At 38.4% G+C, this 22043-nt stretch overlaps 1 protein-coding gene across 3 annotated transcripts in view; it reads right to left on the reverse strand.

The window, feature by feature from the left end:
* Positions 1-414: 414 nt before the first annotated feature.
* LOC125234731 (optineurin) overlaps positions 415-22043 on the reverse strand; it is a 31486-nt gene continuing 9857 nt past the window's right edge. The window contains exons 4-15 of one of the 3 annotated variants that reach the window (XM_048141110.1): positions 21553-21747; positions 20825-20935; positions 19979-20080; positions 17210-17338; positions 16602-16703; positions 15342-15478; positions 13406-13555; positions 10826-10913; positions 10150-10298; positions 8401-8521; positions 3503-3643; positions 415-888 (exon numbers count right to left, since the gene is read on the reverse strand). In XM_048141110.1, coding sequence (XP_047997067.1) covers positions 799-888; positions 3503-3643; positions 8401-8521; positions 10150-10298; positions 10826-10913; positions 13406-13555; positions 15342-15478; positions 16602-16703; positions 17210-17338; positions 19979-20080; positions 20825-20935; positions 21553-21747 — 1515 coding nt within the window. In that variant the 3' untranslated portion in view covers positions 415-798. Of the gene's footprint in view, positions 889-1881; positions 2545-3502; positions 3644-5338; positions 5708-8400; positions 8522-10149; positions 10299-10825; positions 10914-13405; positions 13556-15341; positions 15479-16601; positions 16704-17209; positions 17339-19978; positions 20081-20824; positions 20936-21552; positions 21748-22043 lie in introns of those variants that run through there. The other 2 variants (XM_048141107.1, XM_048141111.1) reach the window with 2 other exon arrangements.

Raw genomic sequence — 22043 nt, forward strand, 5'->3', positions numbered from 1 at the left:
GCGTGCGTGTCAAACACAGACCAACCCCTATAGACATCCATTACAAGACGACTCGCGGTCACCAGCCTTACTAGTATTTGCAATGATATAAGCGCGGGCGCTCGCCGTGCCCGATCAGTAGCGACCAAGTAACCGACCCGAAAGCAGCGCGTGTTTTTCGCAATAAAAAAATTGAAAAAGGGTATTTTGATGCCTTAAAGATGTCCACCTGTAGTGTGAAATGGTGTGGAAAGGTAACAAGAAGCTCAATAAGTCATATTTATAATTTATTCAGAGTCGGCATAGGTCAACTTACACTGGCTACTTACGCGACAGTAGAGGGACAATCATACTTCTGTCCCTTTTCATCTGGCGCGACTGCCCGCCGTCCTTGAAACGACCAATCGCAGCGCGCTAAACACATTCCCCTCCCGCTCCTCGCGCCCCAAGCACTGGTGATTTGTAGCGCGCACAAAATTTACAATATTGGTACTCTATAGGAGGTTCTCTGTGATGTCAAACAATTGAAGTTCATACAAGTGTCCTGAGTCGACGCTGCAGCGTGCACAAGGGCCACCCCTCCCCGTTACACGCCCCGCTGAGCCGTCCACTCAGGTCAGGCCTTACACTAACGGCCTAGCCACGACATTGGTCTAAGCGCGACAGCGGTGAGCGGCCATACATTGAAGCGAGACACAGCGATGGGACTTTTCATTCGCACGTATGGCTACCGTTCACCGCTGTCGCGCTTAGACCAATGTCGTGGCTGAGCCGTAAGATACAAGGACACTAACATACCGAAGTCTTGAATAGCATTCCTTAAAAGTCGTCTAAACAGAAGTCGAAATGGTCTTCCATGGCCTTGTACTGCTCGCTAGAGAATCTCAGGCATTTCGGGCACTTGTATACCTGTAAGGAAAAATGGATTATTATGTATGTACCTATTTAGCACACTGTCACGACACACGTACACACTTTAGAAAAATCATGCAGATATTTGAACATAAAATGTAACAAATCAAATTATATTATTAAATTAAAACGGGACTTAATCGCGTAAAACTTACGTTTTATATTTAACCCGACGTTTAATAATATGAGTGAAGATCGTGTTAGTTTAAATCAATATAAATCAAATTATTTTATTAAATATTTTTTGATTTGTTTTTGAAGTAGTAACACTACTATATATAAATTATAAACTGAAATAGATACCATACACTAAAGAAAAATCTTGTTCGCATTTTCTTTACTATATGGTATCTATTTCAGGTTATATTAAAATGTAATTACATATGTAATTGGGAACACCTTCGCAACCAAGAACCCCAGGAATACCAGGCGGTAGGCACTTGTGAACTTTGCTCAAATGCCGGACGACCCGCAGGGCGGGTTTCGCCATACAAGGCGGGCGGTTATAGATAATGACAGATTTCTGACGTAGTGCGCCATTTTTTGTCTGGTAGCGAATGTGTTAACCAAAATAAAAACAAGGAAATCACGGTAAGCAGTTGGTTGGTTAAATTATTTTAAATTTAGGTTATTAGATTAGTCTAACCATTTTAAAACTAGGTACTGTGGAGAGTTATGAAAATAATCAAAGTGGTACACTTTGTAGGTAAGTTTTACACATCCTGTTGTCATGAACGAAAGTGTAATTTAACATCAAAACAAAAACATATTTATTACGCATATCAATGCAATTTTTGGGTAGTGAGGGGTGTTAGAATTCGTTAATACATCTAAAACACTCCTATATATAAAAAAAATCTCACCATGTTCATATAAAGTAGAATTAGAATTAGAATTATTTATTGCATATCACATTACAAGCATTGGATGGAGTGGAACATATAGGTATACATGTGACACCCAAGTAATGAGTAGATAGATAAATAAATATTACAAGGATTGATATATAGTCATTTATTTAGCTAAAATATTATAAAATAAATTATGTAACTAAAAACGAACTGTGCCATAAATATTTGTAATGAAACATAAATATTTTTTCTAAATGCACGGCCAAAATGTTAGTCAAAAATGCCTGTGTAAATTAAAAATTCCCCTTGACAAGCTTGAGTTTATTTCCTAGTCAGATTCTGCTAGGCTCCTAGAAATTCGGAACCCACCCGTTTAGCTGTTTTAGCCGTCTTTACAGCCCCTCTAGCACAACTTGCTTTGTCGCGCGCGAGTCTATACTTGAAGTCGCGCTTGATGTATGGACTCGCGCGCGACAAGTTGTGCTAAAGGGTCTTATATACCTACGTTCATGTTTGTCGGATAGAAAATAGTTTAAAAAGTGTTCGAAGTTAACTTCACGTCATTCTTAGTCCGTGATTACAGAGAGTTATATCGCTACAATAAGCAGTGGTCAACATGTTGTTCTAACAACACGAGCGTCTTGAATGGCTCGTCGCACACCGGGCAGTCGAAACGCAGAGGGGGCGGCGTCACTTCTTTCGCCTCTTTGGGGTGTACCCCTTCCTTCGGGACTTTCGGGGGTTGTACCCCTTCTTTCTCTTTTGGTGCTGGCTCGTTGGAAAGCTTCTTCTTTTTGCGGACCTTTGTGGTAATATGCTATCAGTATACTTATAAATAGTGTGTTAGAAAGTAGATATACATTAATCGTACATATAATATTAATTATAACATTAAACAAATACCTTTTACTTTTATGTAGATTGTATCACAATAAAATGCAGAGGCAATTGAGATATTCTAAAAATATAATCCTGAATGTAAAGAGAGATTAAAAGTATGTTACGCTCAAGATGTAAATAATTTTGCTTCGACGTGTAACATACTATTTTCAAATCATCAAAGAGGATAATATCAAAAATCGAAGATGAACTGGTCAGTATCCGGATCATCAGTGTTGTGTTCCTGCCGGTGAGTAAGGCTGCCAGAGCTCAGCGAGGGTGCGGTGTGCTGATGACGGGAGGACTTACGGAACTAACTTGTTCCGTCTATTGTCCTTTGAGTCGTCGGCAACCCGAACCCTCCTTGGAGCTTGTACACTCCTTTTTGCTGTGTACAACACAGCAAAAGGGAGTGTACAAGTTTCTAATGGGGTGGCAACGCGCATGTGACACTGTTTGAGTTGCAGGCGTCCATAGGTTACGGTGACCGCTTTACATCAGGCGGGCCGTATGCTTGTTTGCCACCGACGTAGTATAAAAAAAAAATCATAATAGTCAGACGCAATCCGGTGAAGGATTTTGTCTGGTGGTCATGATTCTTGGACAAGTCTTACCATGTTTCCTGTAGTGTTGCCCTGTGTTATAAAAAAAGGCGAACTGTTGGTCTGTATCCGGATCCAAAATCGAACGCTATCCGGTGTGTCGAGTTCGAGACTTTAGATATCAAGTTACTAGGACATGTCTTACCATGTTTCCTGTAGTGTTGCCCTGAGACACTAAAGATGGCCAATTGTTAGAGGTCCGGATTACAGTAGTCAGACGAGACATGGTAGGGCAAGCATTTAGTCTTGTCTGAGCAATGTTACTAGGACTTGTCTTACCATGTTTCCTGTAGTGTTGCCCTGTGTTATCGAAGAAGGTGAACTGTTCGGCGTGGTCCGGACGACAGTGGTCGGACGCGATCCGGTAGGCCGGGGATTTGGTCTGGTCTGTGGACTCATGCTGTTGACACTGGTCGGGTTCTGTTGACAATATAGTGTGCTTTATTCCGAGGAAATTGTCAGCCAAAAAATAGTGTTTTTAAATTTAGAATTTTGATTATCGATATGACCCACGCTTCCACGTGTTACGTTACATACAGATGTAGTGCGTAAAGCTACGTATTATAACGGAAAAGTAAGAACGTGTCATGCTATTTCAGTTGGACGTACTGACACTGTCTGAAAGCTGAACTAGCATGACAAATACGAACGTTTCTGGAATAACCTAACTACAAAATTAAAATTTTGAAAAAATCCCCAACATAGTGGACCGGTTTTCATGACACATGGCTAAGAACACTCCCGACTAACTCAGTATTCAAACAAAAAAAAAACTAAATCTAAATAATAAATCTAATTATCTTATCTGTGGTTAACGCGCATGGCACGTGAAGTTGCGCTAACCCTAATAATTCCTAATAGCAATGCTAAGCTAAGGAGCAGAGTTGGTCCAAAGCGAACTGATTCTCGCCTCTATTCATTCAAAATTGATGTGATAAGGACCACAAGTCTTAATTATTGTTGTATTTTTCCCCTTGTTTAATCGTTCCCGATTTCGAGTAGAAATAAGTAGATAGTTTTTCGAAACATACATATTTTAATTTCGGGTGTAGCTAGGGTTGCAAAAAAACGGTTTTTTTTCTGGCTTGAAAAAAAAACATGAAAAAAAACCGTGAAAAAAAGCAGTTTTTTTTCTGGAGTATGTTTTTTTTCTAAAGTACGAAATCTCAAAAATTGAAAGTAGTTAATACTTTTATACGGTTTTTTAGACTTAATGAGACTATTAAACGAATTTAACCAAATAACTTTAATTTCTGGTCTTATAAAAGTAACATTTACGAAATCTGCACGGGAAGCATGGTCGCGCGATAGACGATAAAATAGCAGGCCGTCCCTATCGCACTATTTGTAAGTGAGATAGGGACGGCCTGATATTTTATCGTCTATCGCGCGACCATGCTTCCCGTGCTGTAGTTGGTAGTTATCACTTTTTACTGTTGGTAACACCACCGCCTCTCCACGCTGCACGCAGCATCGGGGATTCCCCAATAAACGTTTGTATACTGAATGTTAATTGAATTAAAATTTACGTTATTGTTATTGAAACACCTTACAACTCACGAAAAACCGTTATTGTCGTACTATTTGTTCATCTAAAAAAAAACCATATTTAGAAAAAAAATCAAGGTGCTCGGTTTTTTTTCATGTTTTTTTTTTCACAATTCTAAAAAAAAACATTTTGTTTTTTTTTTCTATTTACAACCCTAGGTGTAGCCCTTTCCTATTACAACATTTCGGTTTGCTTAGTACCTATTTATGAGGGTTAAAATTGTTTAAAATGAAAAGCGAATTCATTTAATTAAACATTGATTTATTAAATTTAATTATCACACAAATTACAGATCGTATCACAAATATTATTTTTATAAAAGAGCAGGCTTTGCCTGCATAAGATAAATGCTATTCTATCACAAAAAAAGATTGGACTATAAGTACAAAGTTAAATATTTGTTAAAATCTATACAAATAACAATATTTTTAAATTACTGTAATATAAATATCACATTTAAACAAATGCTATTCAAAAGCCTCAAAATAACAACAAAAATAAATAATTAATTTTGCGTTAGAAGTTGATTATTCTAAATATGTTTATTTTCATAATACCTATTACCTATGTCATTTTCTGAAAGTTTGCAATTTTTATAACAGAAATTTCTTGATTATATTAAAATAGAATATGCATAAAACATCATGGCATCTTAAATTTTAGAAAATTTATTATAATATTTACTTATAGATTATTTAGTGCATTGCCAAGAATTCTTTGTAACTAATTATTTTAGTAATTTCTGGGCATATTCGTTGATTTATTGCGTCAAATTGTATGTTGCCACCCTCTTCTCTCTTGCCATACTGAGGTACACCATACAACTTCGCCACATCTCTTGTAATTTCTGATAATTTCTCAACTTGCGACATAAACCTTGTTCCTTACTGCACGTCACACGGATCAGGGTCCTCGGCACCCCGTCTCCGGCGAAACTAAACAAATAGCTTAAGTCATTTCATACTTCTTTTGAAATCACTGATTAAAGGCCCTAGACGGTACGAGAACTCGTATGCTGTATTTGATGGATGTGCTGAATGAGGAGGCACACTCAAAGGTTATGACAGATGGCGCCACCTTATTATTCCATTGCACAGATAAAGAATTTCATACGTGAGAGCGAGATGATTTATTTTTGACAGTGCCTAGGCGCTTGCACAGGCGCCGCCTGGCGGGATAAAGTGGCAGTGTGCCTCCTCATTGTATGTAACCTTAACAGCCCGCAATGTAACTAAAATCGCATGCGAGTTCGCACGCCGTCTAAATCAGGCCTTAGTGCGAGGTGATAATTTTGTGACATTGACAATGTGAAAATGACGTAAATTATTGTCCTAGATTTGTAAGAACCTCTTTTTGACACATGACAGCGTCCACAATACGTAAACTCGCGCAACCTAATGAAATTTTAAATAAAATCCTGTAATAATATTTTAAAAAATCAAGTACTTAAAAACAATTGCATTTAATTCTTTTAGTGGTTGTACATTTTTGAATTCGTCACTCATCGTTAATTCGCTTCTACTCATTTCCTCAAAGGTTGACTGGAAGAGATCCCATTAAGGGATAAGTCCGCCTACATTGTATATTACTGACTCTGTAACTGTGTCTCTTTTGTTTCCTTTATGTACAATAAAGCTTATACATACATACATACATACATACAATATTTCGCTTACTTTAAACATAATCTAGCACATGTTACATTTTTGCGGATCTTCGTTAGTGAGTATTTTACGATATTAATTTACCACGCAGGATTTACTTTATGTCATTTATATTTTTATTTTTAACCTAGTGCTGTGACAGTCTGTCATTTCGATTCAAATGACATTTCAGTAAGTTGATAGAAATCGTATATTTGTTTAAGCGTCTCCTTGTACATAGGGCCTAATCGATTCAACCAATTCGAAATTAATCGTTAGATTTGGCAAACGATACGTCTTAGCCACATCGCAACATACTTCAAAACAAATGTGTCAAAAATGTGAACTTACAGATCCGGGACAATAGTGTACGTAAAGTGAGCGTGAAACGTCAATCGAAGTTAGCTGCGTACACCGTACAGTATGCCAATGGCTTACGTATCGTGGTAAACAAAACGCAACTGTCACTAGTGATAGTAAGAGATGACGATATGCTGGATTCGGAACGATTGGGTGAGTTGGATCGACCGACTGATTTTGAGTCGCAATGGTACGCCGTATCTAAATTTTTCATTGGTTCTTCTATAAATAAAAAACAGAGACAAAGTGCAAATACCTTCAGAAGGCAAGACCCCATTTTTATCGTTTTTTACAAAAGTTATGTGAACTTCGATGTTTTCAAGTAAGGTTTACGTTAATTTGCTAGCGCCTCAGAGTACGGCATTTGGTTGATGTTTATGCGTTCAAAATGTTGAAAATTTTCTTAACCCTTAAATGCATGACCTTGACAAAGATTTATTCAAATTTGAATTTTGACATGCTGTCAATAGAGTCAAAAATATATGATGCATATATACATCACTATGCATTTAAGGGTTAAGACGTTTAATTGCCCAAATTTTTAACTATCAACTTTAAGGGCGTTCCCTGCGCCAATGACCTTCCATTTGAATGACATTGATATTATGATAGTTTCTAAAGCCTATCATAACCGCATCGTCTTTAAACATAATGGTATCTCATAATTCATTCACAGCTCATTGTTTCTGTGATATTTGGCATCAAAGATGACCAATTTTAGGGTCAAAAACTGTTTTTTTTTTGTAATAACTTTTGTTTTAATTACTTTAAAATTAAAATTTCTCTTGTATTTTTAGAAGTCAAGGGTAAATCCAAACATGTCGATTTCATGTATGTAATACCCTTCACTAAAATCAAATTTCGATAAGAGTTTTTTAAGACCATGTTTAAAAAATTCATAAAAAATAAGTTGTTTTTTTTTTTAATATTGCTCTTACGAATAGAAATAACAGATTGAAGAACCAATGGCCGTTGGTCTTATAATTCTATCTGTAGTGAAAAATTTAGGAGTTTCAGCTCAAAACTTGTCAAAAATCGTTGTAAACCATGTGGAGCCCTTTAAGGTTTAGTTTTAATAATATAGGTTTAGCGGGCACTTCTGGATGAGATTAGCCCAGGACCGGGATATGTGGCGTACACGAAGGGAGGCCTATGCTCAGCAGTGGGCGATTAATGGCTGAAATGATGATGATGAGGTTTAGCGTGCCCCATATGTAAACATATCAAAAACATTGCATGCGTTGTGTTTAAAGCCATCCGTAAATTTTAAGTAAAAGCAAAGAGGATCGAGTATTATAGAGAGTTACTGTCGAAGTAAAATATGTAATCACAGTGCATAGACTGCCATCTCTCGACACAAGCTTAAAACTTTTAAACCTCAGTTTTGACAATTTGGCCCATATTCTTTGCTCGATATGTGTTAAAATATCAAATATGAATATTAGCGCCATCTAGTTGAGCGTACCCCGAAGGTGTAATGTGTAATGCCATCTAGGTCACCGTACCTTTTTCTGTATGGTACTGAGGTACGTTTTTTTCTTAGACTTTATCTGTCTATACGGAGTTATTTATGTCTTTGGTAAACGTGTTGAGAGCGACATCTATAGTGAATGAAGAGTACTAACCTGTTCGAGTTTGTGCGCGAGCTCCTGGTTGCGGCGCTGGCTGGTGCGCAGGTCGGTGAGGATGTGCTCCTTCTCCACCGCCATCATCTCGCGCGCCGTGCGCTCGGCTTCGAAATCGCTCCTATACACACGATCATGTTTAGATAAACAGATTTAATGATCTAAATAAGAGAAAAACTGATTTTGGTAGAAGAGACTGTAAGATAAATAAGTCGAAAAAAAAAGATACCGACGAATAGAGGATCTTCTCCTTTTTTGAAGTCGGTTAAATATGACGTTTCGCCGGTACAGGAAATTACGTGCGTGTATTGAGCAACAGGAGCGTCCATCAGGTCTGTGTGGGTTCAAAAACATGCGACAGGCGTATTCAATAAAAATCGCCTAACATGTCTCCTGACGCCTGTCGTCTCACGGCACGACGTCTTTCCGGGACGATGTCTGTCGTCTCACAGGGCGACGTCTGTCGTCTCACAGGACGACGTCTGTCGTCTCACAGGGCGACGTCTGTCGTCTCACAGGACGACGACTGTCGTCGCACAGGACGACGACTGTCGTCTCACGAAGCGACGAGTCTCACGAGAGTGAGGCATATGTATCCGCGTACTTATGACGGTGCCTACAGGAGGTCACTGTGTCTCGTCGCTGGGCCATGGGCACCGAGCGGAATATCACGAAGTTAGAAGTAATCATAATCTTTTGATGTTTTAAATTTCACGAACTTTTTTAAGACTTGCTTTTGTAAGACGTGTTTCTCGGCCGAGTTACAAAAGCGTACTGAGGAAAAAGCAGCCGAGCGCTGGTAACCGGGCGACACTAGTACTTGACTGGCGCGCCAGATGGCGCTACTAGTCGAGGAATTCACTCGATTAGGGCTGAGTTATGAAGGTGTTAATCTCATTAGTGGTTCAAGCAAAGGCACGGACACCTAAATATTGTATTTTTTAAGTAGTCACACTACTATTATGTTATAAACATTAAATAAATATCATATATGTCCTGGTTCGATTCCAGCTCGGAACACTTGGGAGGCCTTGGTCACTTTTTCATTGTATATGACATTTATTTAATGTTTATGTCTGATCTCCTTCATTCCCATATCTGTGCTCAATTCCAATGCGATATAGGCACTTGTACGGTCATATCTCAAAAATAATAACTGGCTGTTGCTACTCTGGCGCTTTGCAACCATTTTTGTTTAATTTAAGAAAGAACCACAAACATGCACACGACGGCACGGCGCAATTCTAGAGATGCTCGTCTAGTCCTTCCTCTACATATAAGCTGAATATCGTCACTACTTTGAAAAAACTGTGTTGTTGTATGTTGTATCTTCTTCTGTCAATGAAAACAAAATTGTAGTAAGTATGTATACAGGGTGTAACATTAATGCTGGTGATCCATTTAAGAGCATAACCGGTATCGAATAGCGGTTACGAATACCACTTCCTTTTTTTAAAATAAACACCATGAAAATTAAAGGTACTATAGAAAGTAGAAGGACACTGCGTTTTAACTTTGAGGAGAAGCATGAGATACGAGATTTTTTAAAAGTAGTGAGTAGTATATTCAAATTTTACTTTGACTTTCTTGTTGACTTAGATTATTCCGTTCTAGGATAACCTGTAACCTGCCCTCTAGTGAGTATTTAGCGCCCCTTCAGTAGCACCAATAGATTTTTTATACTCGTATCGTATCTAAATACGTACAGTCATTGACACAATAAATTCCGAAATACAATATTAAACGTACTTGTAAAGGTCTAGCTGAGCTTTCAGTACGTCTACTTCTTCTTTCTGCTGTCGCAGATTCTTCAGTTCTAGAGTGAGAGAAGACACCTCCTGCCCTCTAGCGAGCAGAGCTGTAGTTAGCGCTTCCACGTTGGCGCCACTTGAAGGTCTCTGTAAGACGAATTAGGAATACACAAATCAGTTCAACACTGAATACTTGCTGGTGAAATATGAAACAGTCGTTCAAATATTTAGTGTACGTGTTTACGGTGTACATAAGGTTTAATGCAATTTAAATAAATTGTTTTTTAATGCGAAAAGCTAGTTAATTCTCTAATTCTCACGCTTAGTTTTAATGAAACATGGCTGAGAACACTCACGACTAATTCAGGTTTCAAACGAAGAAAAAAATCAAAATCGGTTCATCCGTCCGGGAGCTACGATGCCACAGACAGACAGACACATCAAACTTATAAGATCACGTCGTTTTTGCGTCGGGGGTTAAAAATAAGATTTATGACTGATTCACTGCGCCTGGGCATTTGGTAATGAGATAAAACATGAGATTGAACACACAGGACAATTTGATAATCGAACCTATAAGGGTTATCTAAATTCAAAATGAGGCGAAAAATTAATTCTCCGCCATATTCAAAGGAATTTTAAACAACGTGCCATAAATAAGGGAGGGTACTTACATTTTGCATGGTCAGCGATTTCTTCAGCAACTCGTTGTAGTCTTTGAAGATGCCTTCGAATATTGTCAGGGTGCTGCGTACTTGGCCACTGGAATTACAATAATCGAAATATGAATAATTGATCATACTCAAGTAGCTTAAGGAGTCCTTTCAGGGTAGATTTTATTTATATTTATTTAAATGTACCTAAAAACCTAACCAAAAAATTAAAATTTTGAAAAACCCCCGACCGCGACATAAGGACTGTATCGATAAGTATAAGGACAAAACAAACCTCGTCTAAATGTTGACATGTGCATAATTTTATATTATTATGTTCCGAGAGTATGATCTGAAGGTATTGGTAAGCACTATTTGATATAAGAAAGTCTAATTTTTATTTTATTTTAGAGACTTTACGGCTCAGCCACGACATTGGTCTAAGCGCGACAGCGGTGAGCAGCGGCCATACATTGGAGCGAGACACAGCGATGGGACTTTTCATTCGCACGTATGGCTGCCGCTACCCGCTGCCGCGCTTAGACCAATGTCGTGGCTGGGCCGTTATGGTACTTTCATTAAGGTCTAGCAAATAAATTTCGGACAACCCCTATCTGGCTTAATTTGAGAATATTTCAATGACTGTTTGCACGATTTCAACAAACAAAGGTTAATATGCTGCCAAAATATATTCTTTAAGAGTCCTCTTCATGGTTTTTCAATTGGGTACTTGCAGAATAAATGCGGTGAATTTATATAATTAAAAAAAACGCTATTTTGAGCAACGTTCCGGATTGTCGTAAATTTTTGATGCAAGCAGGATGAGAGAAACAGATAAAAAAATTAGCCATAGGCCAAAGTCTAATTGACATTCACGGTGTTTGAACAGTGCCTAAACCAAATCGATATAAACAGTGTATGATAGTTAAATTCGACATCAAAGTCGGAGTTAGAGGAAGCACCATGCCACATTCTCTAAATGGCCGCCATACACAGATCCTGAACTTTATTTCTTAAAAATAACTATGGCTAGACTATGTCCAGATATTCTGCTTTGTGGATCATATGTCGTTGAGGTTCACACAGTACAATTTTTTTTCGCAATCGTATCGTTTTTTACGCACTTTGTGAATTTTCTAGTAGCATTTGTCCGGAATCGTAATTGTTACTCGGGAGGATTAAGTCAATACTGTCTAAACCACTTGCTTTACGTCGAGTTTCTAGGACAAAATGTGAACCTTATTATGTGCCTTATTAAGCCTATGTCTTGTTTTAAGAAAAAAATATAATAGCAAATAAATACGGCTACTCAAAGTTGTCCTCATACTTAACGATACAGTCTTTAGTGGTCCGATTTTCATGAAACGTGGCTAAGAACACTCCCGACTAACTCAGCTTTCAAACAAAAAAAACTAAATCTAAATCGGTTCATCCGTTCGGGAGCTGGAGCAGACACGTCCAACTTATAACACCCCATCGTTTTTAACCCCCGACGCAAAAACGACGGGGTGTTATAAGTTTGACGTGTCTGTCTGTCTGTCTGTCTGTCTGTGTGTGTGTCTGTCTGTGGCATCGTAGCTCCCGAACGGATGAACCGATTTCGATTTAGTTTTTTTTCATTTGAAAGCTGTGTTAGTTGGGAGTGTTCTTAGCCATGTTTCATGAAAATCGGTCCACTAGGTCGCGGTCGGGGGTTTTTTCAAAATTTTAATTTTGTGGTTAGGTTATTGCGTAGGGGGTTAAAAACAGCATAAATTACTAGCTTTTCCCGCGGCTTCGCTCGCGTTAAATTCGAAAATTCCATCCCCTTATTTTAGGGAAGTGTTTAGAAAGAGACAAAGTAGCCTATGTCACTCTCCATCCCTTCAACTGTCTCCACTTAAAAAATCTCGTTAATTCGTCGCTCCGTTTTCCTTAAAAGACGGACAAACAAACAGACACACACTTTCCCATTTATAATATTATAGTATGGATAAAAGGGCGTTTTTTTTACGAAATACATGTAGGAGCACTATATTGGATATGTTTTTCAAAAGGTAGTACTTCTCGGGCTACGGGTGGCTATTTTGTTGGTAAACACATAAACTGACATGTTACAAATTGAAATAGATATCTATCATACGCGAAAGAAAAAACGGCAAGGCCTTTACCACTAGACCATACGCCCGCCCGGCGGGTTCGATTCCCGTCTCGGCCACCAGTGGGCCTTGCCGTTTTTTCTTTCGTGTATGATATCTATTTCAATTTATAATCTACATAATTATAGTAGGTGTGACTACTTGAAAAAAATAAATCAAAAATATTCAATAAAATCCGACCGGTCTGGCTCAGTCGGTAGTGACCCTGCCTGCTAAGCCGCGGTCCTGGGTTCGAATCCCGGTAAGGGCATTTATTTGTGTGATGAGCACACGTATTTCTTCCTGAGTCATGGATGTTTTCTATGTATATAAGTATGTATTTATCTATTTAAGTATATATATCGTCGCTTAGTACCCATAGTACAAGCTTTGCTTAGTTTGGGGCTAAGTTGACCTTGAAAAAAAAAGAAAAAAAAAGAAAGAAAGAAAGAAATAATTTGATTTGTTCCCTAGTTGTACTGACATGTTGTTAAGCGCGTTGCTGTACTGCTTGTCCAGCTGTTGCTTAACGTCGGCTAGTCCGGCGCGCACTTGCTCAACATTCGTCCTCTCCAGCTTAAAATCGTGGAGACTCGCCACCAAGCCTATCGTCTGAACTAGGCTGTCTGATGCACTGAAAAATACAATAGAAAAACTATTACAAATGTCATAATTACAGGGAATCTAAAAATGTAAACCGGTTGTTAAATAAATACCAAAGACATATGTAACTCCGTATAGACAGGTAAAGTCTAAGAAAAAAACGTACCTCAAAACCATACAGAAAAAGGAACGGTGACCTAGATGGCGATACACCTTTGGGGGACGCTCGGCTAGATGGCGCTAATATTAATATTTGACATTTTAACACATATCATATCAAACTAAGAATATGGACCAAATTGTCAAAACTTGAGGTTCAAAAGTTTTAAGCCTGTGTCGAGAGATGGCAGTCTATGCACTGTGATTACACATTTTACTTTGACAGTAACTCTCTATGATACTCGATCCTCTTTGATAAATACTAACAAACAAAAATCTTCAACCATACCTAGAAAGCCGTTAAAATGCGAGACATATTCGTAGTTTCAATAATTCTACAAGTCTAGTCTAGTTACTAGATGACAATAGAAGACCATTATTAAAATTGCTCGAAACGTCTAGTTTAGCTTCGAAAACTTTTTAAATTTTAATATGTGTAAATATAGTACAAATTTAAATCAATGGAGGACCAGGGGCCCGTTTCTCGAAAGGTACAAGCCTTGTATTACAAGTGCGCGAACTGTCAAATCGTATGGGTTGTCATGGAAACACACTTGTAATACAAGGCTTGTACCTTTCGACAAACGGGCCACTGGGGGCCGATTTTTGAATGTCGACTATTCGATTTCATAAATTTCGTTCAATAGGCTACTTGCCTCCTAGTCAAATCAGCTTCTTTTTAAGAACTGTCAAAACGAATTTGAACGACTTGCTAATATGGAATTAATATGAAATCGAATTGAGTGACGTCATGGTCAATGCAGTTACTTTATATATATCTACCGGACTTATTAAATAGAAATTCGATTTAAAAATAACTTCTGTCCATGTTTTTCTAATAATTATCTGATGCTTTATTTTGTGCATGTTATAAAATATTTTATTTTAAGAACAGTCAAGTTTCCTATAATATCTCCACTACTAGCGATTTAAATTCTACTAATAGGATCAAAAACGAGTGGTCATTACCACTAGATTTAACATTACTAGCCGTCCTTTTTCAAAAATAGCATTAAGTCGTTTTCCACAGACTTTCGAACGGCGAATTCATGCGTTCAAGATTCAAAAATCGGTCCCCAGTTCATTAGAATTACTAGATTTTCTCCGCATTGAATTCAACATGGCCGTCTTGAATAGACAAGCACACACAGACGAAGTCCAGGATACAGTTAGAAGTAAAACAAAAAAGAGTGTATGATTCTTGACGGAATGGAAATAGTTATTTGTTATACAAGGGGGCAAAGTTGTATTTTAACGCCGAGTGTGGAATTGAAAAACGAGCAAGTGAAAGGATTCTATAGTTGAACCACGAGCAAAGCGAGTGGTTCGAGAATAGAATCCTGAACTTGCGAGTTTTTTAACATACGAGAAGTAAAACACATTTGCACCCGAGTGTAACACAAAACTTTTCCTCTCACTATAGCGAGGAAACTACAACGCAAAAAATGCGTTTATCACTGCTTCCAGTAGTTGCACAGGTGGTAAATCATCTTTATTGCTAGATTCACTTACTTTTATCAATTTTAAAGCAGTTAATTTGACTTTATTCAAGGTCAAACTACTTTACTGGATAAAATGCGTTTTTACCCGCTGGTATTAAAGGACAAAACACGTGTTTCCGAGCTAGTGAGGGGAAAAGTAAATAAAATAATGCTTACCCGTGAACTAAGCCATTCAGTAGCTCGGCCAGATGTTTGAGTGTCCTGTCGTATAATTTAACATTGGCGAGGTAGCTGGAGAATTCACTAGGGCTTTCCGCATCCGGACTGATGGACAGACGGACTGGCTGGAACAGCTAATAAAAAGACAAGAATCTATAACACAAGTCATAATTTTAAAAACTACTTTATTTATGATTATTTTGAGAGAACCACTTTCCCGAAAGAGTGTACAAGTTTCTAATGGTTTTCCCGAAGGAGTGTACAAGTTTCTAATGGGTCGGCAACGCGCATGTGACACCCCTTGACGCCCCTTGAGTTGCGGGCGTCCATATGGTGACCGCTTTCCATCAGGCGGGCCGTATACCTGTTTGCCACCAACGTGGTATTTAAAAAAAAAGTACAATCTAATTTGAATCTTCAATCGGATTCATTTTAAATTGTATTGTAGCAAATATAATAGGTAACATAGATAGATAGTGCTATGCCTAATTAAAATTAGTTATACTGTGGCCTATTTCACCACAGTGACAAGTGTCGCCCGACTGACACTTCGCCGTTGATTGCCTGGCCCCGTAGCCGAATGGCATTTCTCCGACGCCAAACGAAAGCGATACGCCGCTGGCTCTGTCGCGCCAATACGCAAGCGCGATAGAGATAGATATCTACTAGCGCTTCGTTTCGTGAGCGTTTCGTGAGCGATTGTGCCATTCGGCTAGCCACCCTGTTCAGTCAAGTGCAAAAATACGTATCGATTTTATCCGCTCAAAAATATGTACCGAGACCTTATTCCGCCGACATAAAGTGCTATGGGGACATATTTTTGATAAGTTGTACGCACCCATATTTTTACACTTGACTGTTCAACAAGGAAATATTGACGCTGAGTAACAATGTTACTTATCAACTCAGAAATAGGCATAGTATTGTCAGTGTCAATGTCACTGTGGTGAAATAGCCCACAGGTCATTGTAATCTTATATAACCTAACCACAAAATTAAATTTTGAAAAAAACCCCGACCTTTAGACAGTGGACCGATTTTCATGAAACATGGCTAAGAACACTCCCGACTAACTCAGCTTTCAGACAAAAAAAACTAAATCTAAATCGATTCATCCGTTCGGGAGCTACGATGCCATAGACAGAAACACACACAGACAGACAGACACGTCAAACTTATAACACCCCGTCGTTTTTGTGTCGAGGGTTAAAAACGGGCGAAGTCAGGGCGAAAAGCTAGTAAATAAGAAGTGCTTACTGTAATCTGTGCGTCCTTCAGCCTGTTGTGCAGATCTTGTATTTGGTCCTTGTATATTTTCACTACCTCCGCCGTCCCGGACTTGTGTTTCGAAAACTCCATCTGGAAATTCAAATTTAGATTCACAATATATACTTATGTAGCGTCTCATGACCAAGAGGTTCCTATGATTATACACGGTGTTTATATTGAATTCCGTGAACTTTAAGGGAAGATTCTTTAGGTCAAATACAATAGGCGAGACGACTAAAAAAAAACTAATTAGTCCGTCAGTTAGATTATCAAAGAATTTTAGACACGTATTTTTTATTTTTTCTCGTATACGAAAAATGACGACGGTACAGTGCGTTGAAGTTTCGCGTGACGTCACGCCTAGGTACAATTTTTACTTAGAAGTGACGTCACAAGCCCCCACTCCGGAACTTTGATGCTCTATATCTTTGTATTTTTTCATTAATTAGAAAAAGCGAAAAATATGTGTTCAATATTTTTGGATGATCTAACTGACGGACTAAACAGAATGCCATTTTTTTATGTCGTCGTCATCCCTAATTTGCACTACATTATGTACATGTTATACCTTTAAATGTTGCTCAATCCAGTTTTACCTTAACATTTTCAAGTTCTAGGACCTTCAACTGTGAAGTTTTGTAGTCGCTCTGCAGAGATGACAGTTTGGTTTCTATCTGCAGGATCAAAGCATCACGCCTTTTTATCTCTTCCGAAGACTGACTTGTCTGCATGTAAAAAATTTAAACGTTAATTTTTTATGCATCGAAACGGCCATAAAAATACGGCCTACAAAAAATAAATACAGAGCAGAACAAAACATCCGTGTGCGTTTGCATTCACTCTGTAAAATAACTATTGAAATTTCGAAGTTAAAACTCATGGACATGTGTATTAGGGTGGAGCGAAAAAACACTTTTCTGGAATTAGCAAACCTAATAGTTATCAATCAATGCCCCTTAGTCTATGAAGCCTTTGTGCAAATTTTCAGCTTTTTAAATCAACATCTTCTGCCTCCGCATTTTGTTTGAAATTTTGAAAATCTCATACAAACCTGAAAATTCAACTTTTAGATAAAAAATGTTTTTCGGCAGTATTATGTTCAGTATACATTACTGATACATATTATTACAAGAAACTACCAAAAATTGCGAAAATAGCGTTAAAAAACGCCAATTTTCAGTATTTTAGCGGCTATTTTGGCGAATGTACTGAAACTAGACAAACTTTGGCGATTCTTGACGCCATTTTCGCAACTTTTTGTAGTTTCTCATAATGATAGGTATCAATAACATATACTAAACATAATACCGCCGAATTTTTTTTTTATCTGAAAGTTGAATTTTTAGGTTTGTATGAGATTTTCAAAATTTCAACCCTAATGCGGAGGCAAAAGATGTTGATTTAAAAAGCCGAAAATTTGCACAAAAGCTTCATAGACTAAGGGGCATTGATTGATAACTATTAGGTTTGCTAATTCCAGAAAAGTGTTTTTTCGCTCAACCCTAATTAATGTGTATTCTCCCCATCCTTACCTACGGAGCACAGACTTAGTCTTTGACAAAGATTCAAAAATCCAAACTCAAGGTTTGTCAGCGAGTCATGGAGCGTAGTATTCTGAACGTGAAGTTAATCGATCGCATTAAAAATACAATACTACGCTCCAAAACTGGGATTACAGACGTAGCTAACACTGCCGCCAAGCTAAAATGGGATTGGGCAGGACACGTTTGTCGTATGCCGGATGACCGGTGGCACATCTCGGACACTGGCGATCAAATATATGAAAGATGCGCGTAATGCGCGTTCCTAGCACACATTCTAAGCTCGTGTAGGTGAACGCGTACCATGCTTGTATGAGTGAGATATGACAGGTTGACTGTTCGCGTGTTTGACAGGCGGTAACTGTGAGGTAACCGAGAGGGGGTGGGTGGCGCATTCAGCGGGGAGCGGAAGTGGCCATACTGTACGATAGTACTCTTTATTATACTGTGCCTGTGGGCAAAAACAGCCACCCGTCGGTTGCCAAAAATTACAAGGCCAAGAGGTAGACCACGTCAGAGATGGCGGGACGAACTCGATGCCTTTGAGACACACTGGTGGGAGACTTCCGAGGATAGGGATACGTGGAAGAGTAAGAGGGAGGCCTTTGCCCAGCAGTGGGACAATATGGGCTAATAATAATAGTTTAAAAAAAGGTTTTGTAAATGTCATAATGGTACGGAACTCGACGAAATGACAATGTAAAGGCCGTACTTGAAATGTACTTACGTTATGTCCATATCCATAGCCTTGTGTTAAGATTTGGAGCTTAGCTTATGCTTAAAAATGCGTTCGTAATTGCAATCTTTACCTAACACGTGATAAATTAGACCTCATTTCCTCGTCATAAGATTTGAACATTTAATGTTGCACGCTAGTAATGTAAATATGATTTATTTGCCAATAGGCAGCCATGTTATATTATGCCGCATATCTAGTAGCACAGTACAAGGACGACTCGGTAGTTAATCTCCGGCAGCGGCGACGCGGCGGTATTTGGCTCTCTCGCACGCGCCGCGCGACACGGCAGCGCGGCCCGTACTGACGCGACCGGCATCCTCCGTTCCGCATGTACTCGCTGCGTGCGAGCGCTACTCAAGGACAACCCGCGCGGCGCAAAATTTGTTAGAAGAATTATTACTGGTTTTATACTGTGGTAGTAGTAGTATAAAAATCAAATTATTTGACTCTTATCTGTCTTAATTTCCAGTAAGCTGCCACAGAAAAAATACTATATTTATAGAGTAATAATAATAAGGTTGGATCAAATACCTTTACAGGGGACAGCGCAATCACATTTTTTGCCATACTACATTGAACCTTATCACTGAGACAGAAAGGTGATCGTATCAGACTAGCGAAAACGGTCCACATGAGAGGGCATTGTTTGGGCTGGTGTCCCTCTCGCACGTGTGGCCAGTGATAATGAGGTTACCATAGTAGTACTATTTTTATCTGTATATTACCCGACTTTATAACTTCTTATATTATTTTAGTGTTATATTCAAACTAGGGTTTCGATATATTTTAAAGAATTTGCAAATAATTATAATGTAATTATTTTGATGCCAATAAATCAAAGATTTGTATAATTAAAAAATACCTGTAATTGGGTATTAGCAGATTTAGTAGTAACTTTGAAAATTGACTGATATCCCCAATGTATGACAGTGATGACGTCACTGAATAATGTTGACATTGTCAGTAAGTGCGAGAGGGACACCAGCCCTAACAAATCTAACAATGCCCTCTCATGTGGACACACTTTTTGACCTAACTATTCATTCTGGCTTAACTATAATTCTGTGGGTTGGATATACACTTACAATGCTGCTGGTAGACTGCAGACGGCCTTGAAGGTCTTGTATGGTGCATTTCAACATGTGCATCTCAGCGGCGTGGTCGCTATCTTTGCCTGACAGTTGTAGCTAGAAAAAACAGTTTATGCAATGTAATACACTTTGTTGTTGGTTGACAAGGTTACAAATAAAATAATATCGATTTTAATAGTATGCTATTTTTTGATGTCACAATATATAAATAAGATAGAGCGGGGTAATTTGGTAATTTTCTCGGCCGGGGGGGCAAATGTAACTGGTCGAGCGACAAGTTGTGCTAAAGGGTCTGTTCTGTGTGTTGCGATATGGAGGCAAACGAGCAGATGGATCACCTGGTGGTAAGAGATTACCGCCACCCATGGACAACAGATGATTTGGAAGCGCATTGCCGGCCTTTGAGACAGGAATCCACTGTGTTTTGAAGGTTAGTCTTTTTTTCTAATTTAGAAGTTTTAGCCTTGTTTATTTCCAAAAATAAATATAGAGCAATATTAAAACCTATTCATAAAGCATCTAGTATAAATATTAGTAGTAGTAGTATTGCCTGTGTGGTGACGGGTTAAGAATTTCACCACCCCCTTTCTCCCCGTGGGTGTCGTAGAAGGCGACTATGGGATATGGGTTAAATTGTGGCGTAGGCGAGAGGCTGGCAACCTGTCACTGCAATGTTACAGTTTCGTTTTCTTTCAACCCCTTATTTGCCAAGAGTGGCACTGAAGCTTTAGTAGTTTCATGTGTTCTGCCTACCCCTTTATGGGATACAGGCGTGATTGTATGTGTTGTATGTGTAAATATATAATTTTAGGTCTTGTTCATATTTTGTAATCTAGTTACCTCGACGTCTTTAAGTTTTTCTTTGAGGTCATCTCGTTCTTTGGAGGTGGCGTCCACAATATGTTCCAGGGACTCCTTTTGCCAGGTCAGTTTCTCGTTGTCAACTATCACCTGTAAATCGCATTGTAAAATAAAGTTGTATATATAATATTTTCTTCGGTTACCGCGATAGTTACTAAATAAATAAATAAATAAATAAATATTATAGGACATTCTTACACAGATTGACTGAGGCCCACGGTAAGCTCAAGAAGGCTTGTGTTGTGGGTACTCAGACAACGATATATATATAAAATATATAAATACTTATATACATAGAAAACATCCATGACTCAGGAACAAATATCTGTGCTCATCACACAAATAAATGCCCTTCCCAGGATTCGAACCCGGGACCGCAAAACTATGGAAAATAAAACTATGGAAAAGGATTAAACCGCGTATAATGAATTTACAATCCATCCCGGCGTTTCGAACACTTTACAGTGGTCAACGTGTAACTGAGGAAAAATTACAATGTGCAAAAGCTACCCACATACAAGAAATATTAAAGAACCATGACCATAAAACCTGCCTTGCTGTGTGTGAACCTGCCTTAGAAATCTATATTACTTATGGTCATGGTTCGTTTATCCCCATCTGGACCCAGCTAATCATACAAACTACAAATAAAACCAAAAAATACAAGTAGGTACATTCAGTCATATTTTGTATACATATATTATTACCTGACGTCGCTGTTTCTCGACTAACTCCAACTGCGCTGTGAGTTTGTTAATCGTGTCATCATCAGGGCACGTCACGAACTCTACGGCGGACGGAGGGCCTGATTTGACCTTGTCTGTCTCCCCAGTCTCAGTGTTCACTTTGGTTTCTTTAAGTTGAGCTATTTCTTGCTTCAGTTTCTTGTTTTCTTGACGCAACTGTTGACAGATAATAATTCAGTTAATATTTATTTAATTTATTACTCCAAAAGCATACATCTACAGTCACTGGCATAAATAAGTGATGATTTCTGTACCTTGTATTAAGCAATAATATAATTTATTGAAATTAATTTCCATAGAGTACCTAGTCTGTTCATATTCTTTGATGAATACTTTTGCATGTTAAATTGTATCTTGTTATTTAATGCATGTTAGTTATAAGATGTAATGTTTTGAAAAGAAGTTGCCCGCCGAGTTTCTTGCCGGTCCCATAGTGGATACCCCCCTCCCAA

This window comes from Leguminivora glycinivorella, chromosome 16 (genome assembly GCF_023078275.1).
Source record: "Leguminivora glycinivorella isolate SPB_JAAS2020 chromosome 16, LegGlyc_1.1, whole genome shotgun sequence".
Lineage (NCBI taxonomy): Eukaryota > Metazoa > Arthropoda > Insecta > Lepidoptera > Tortricidae > Leguminivora > Leguminivora glycinivorella.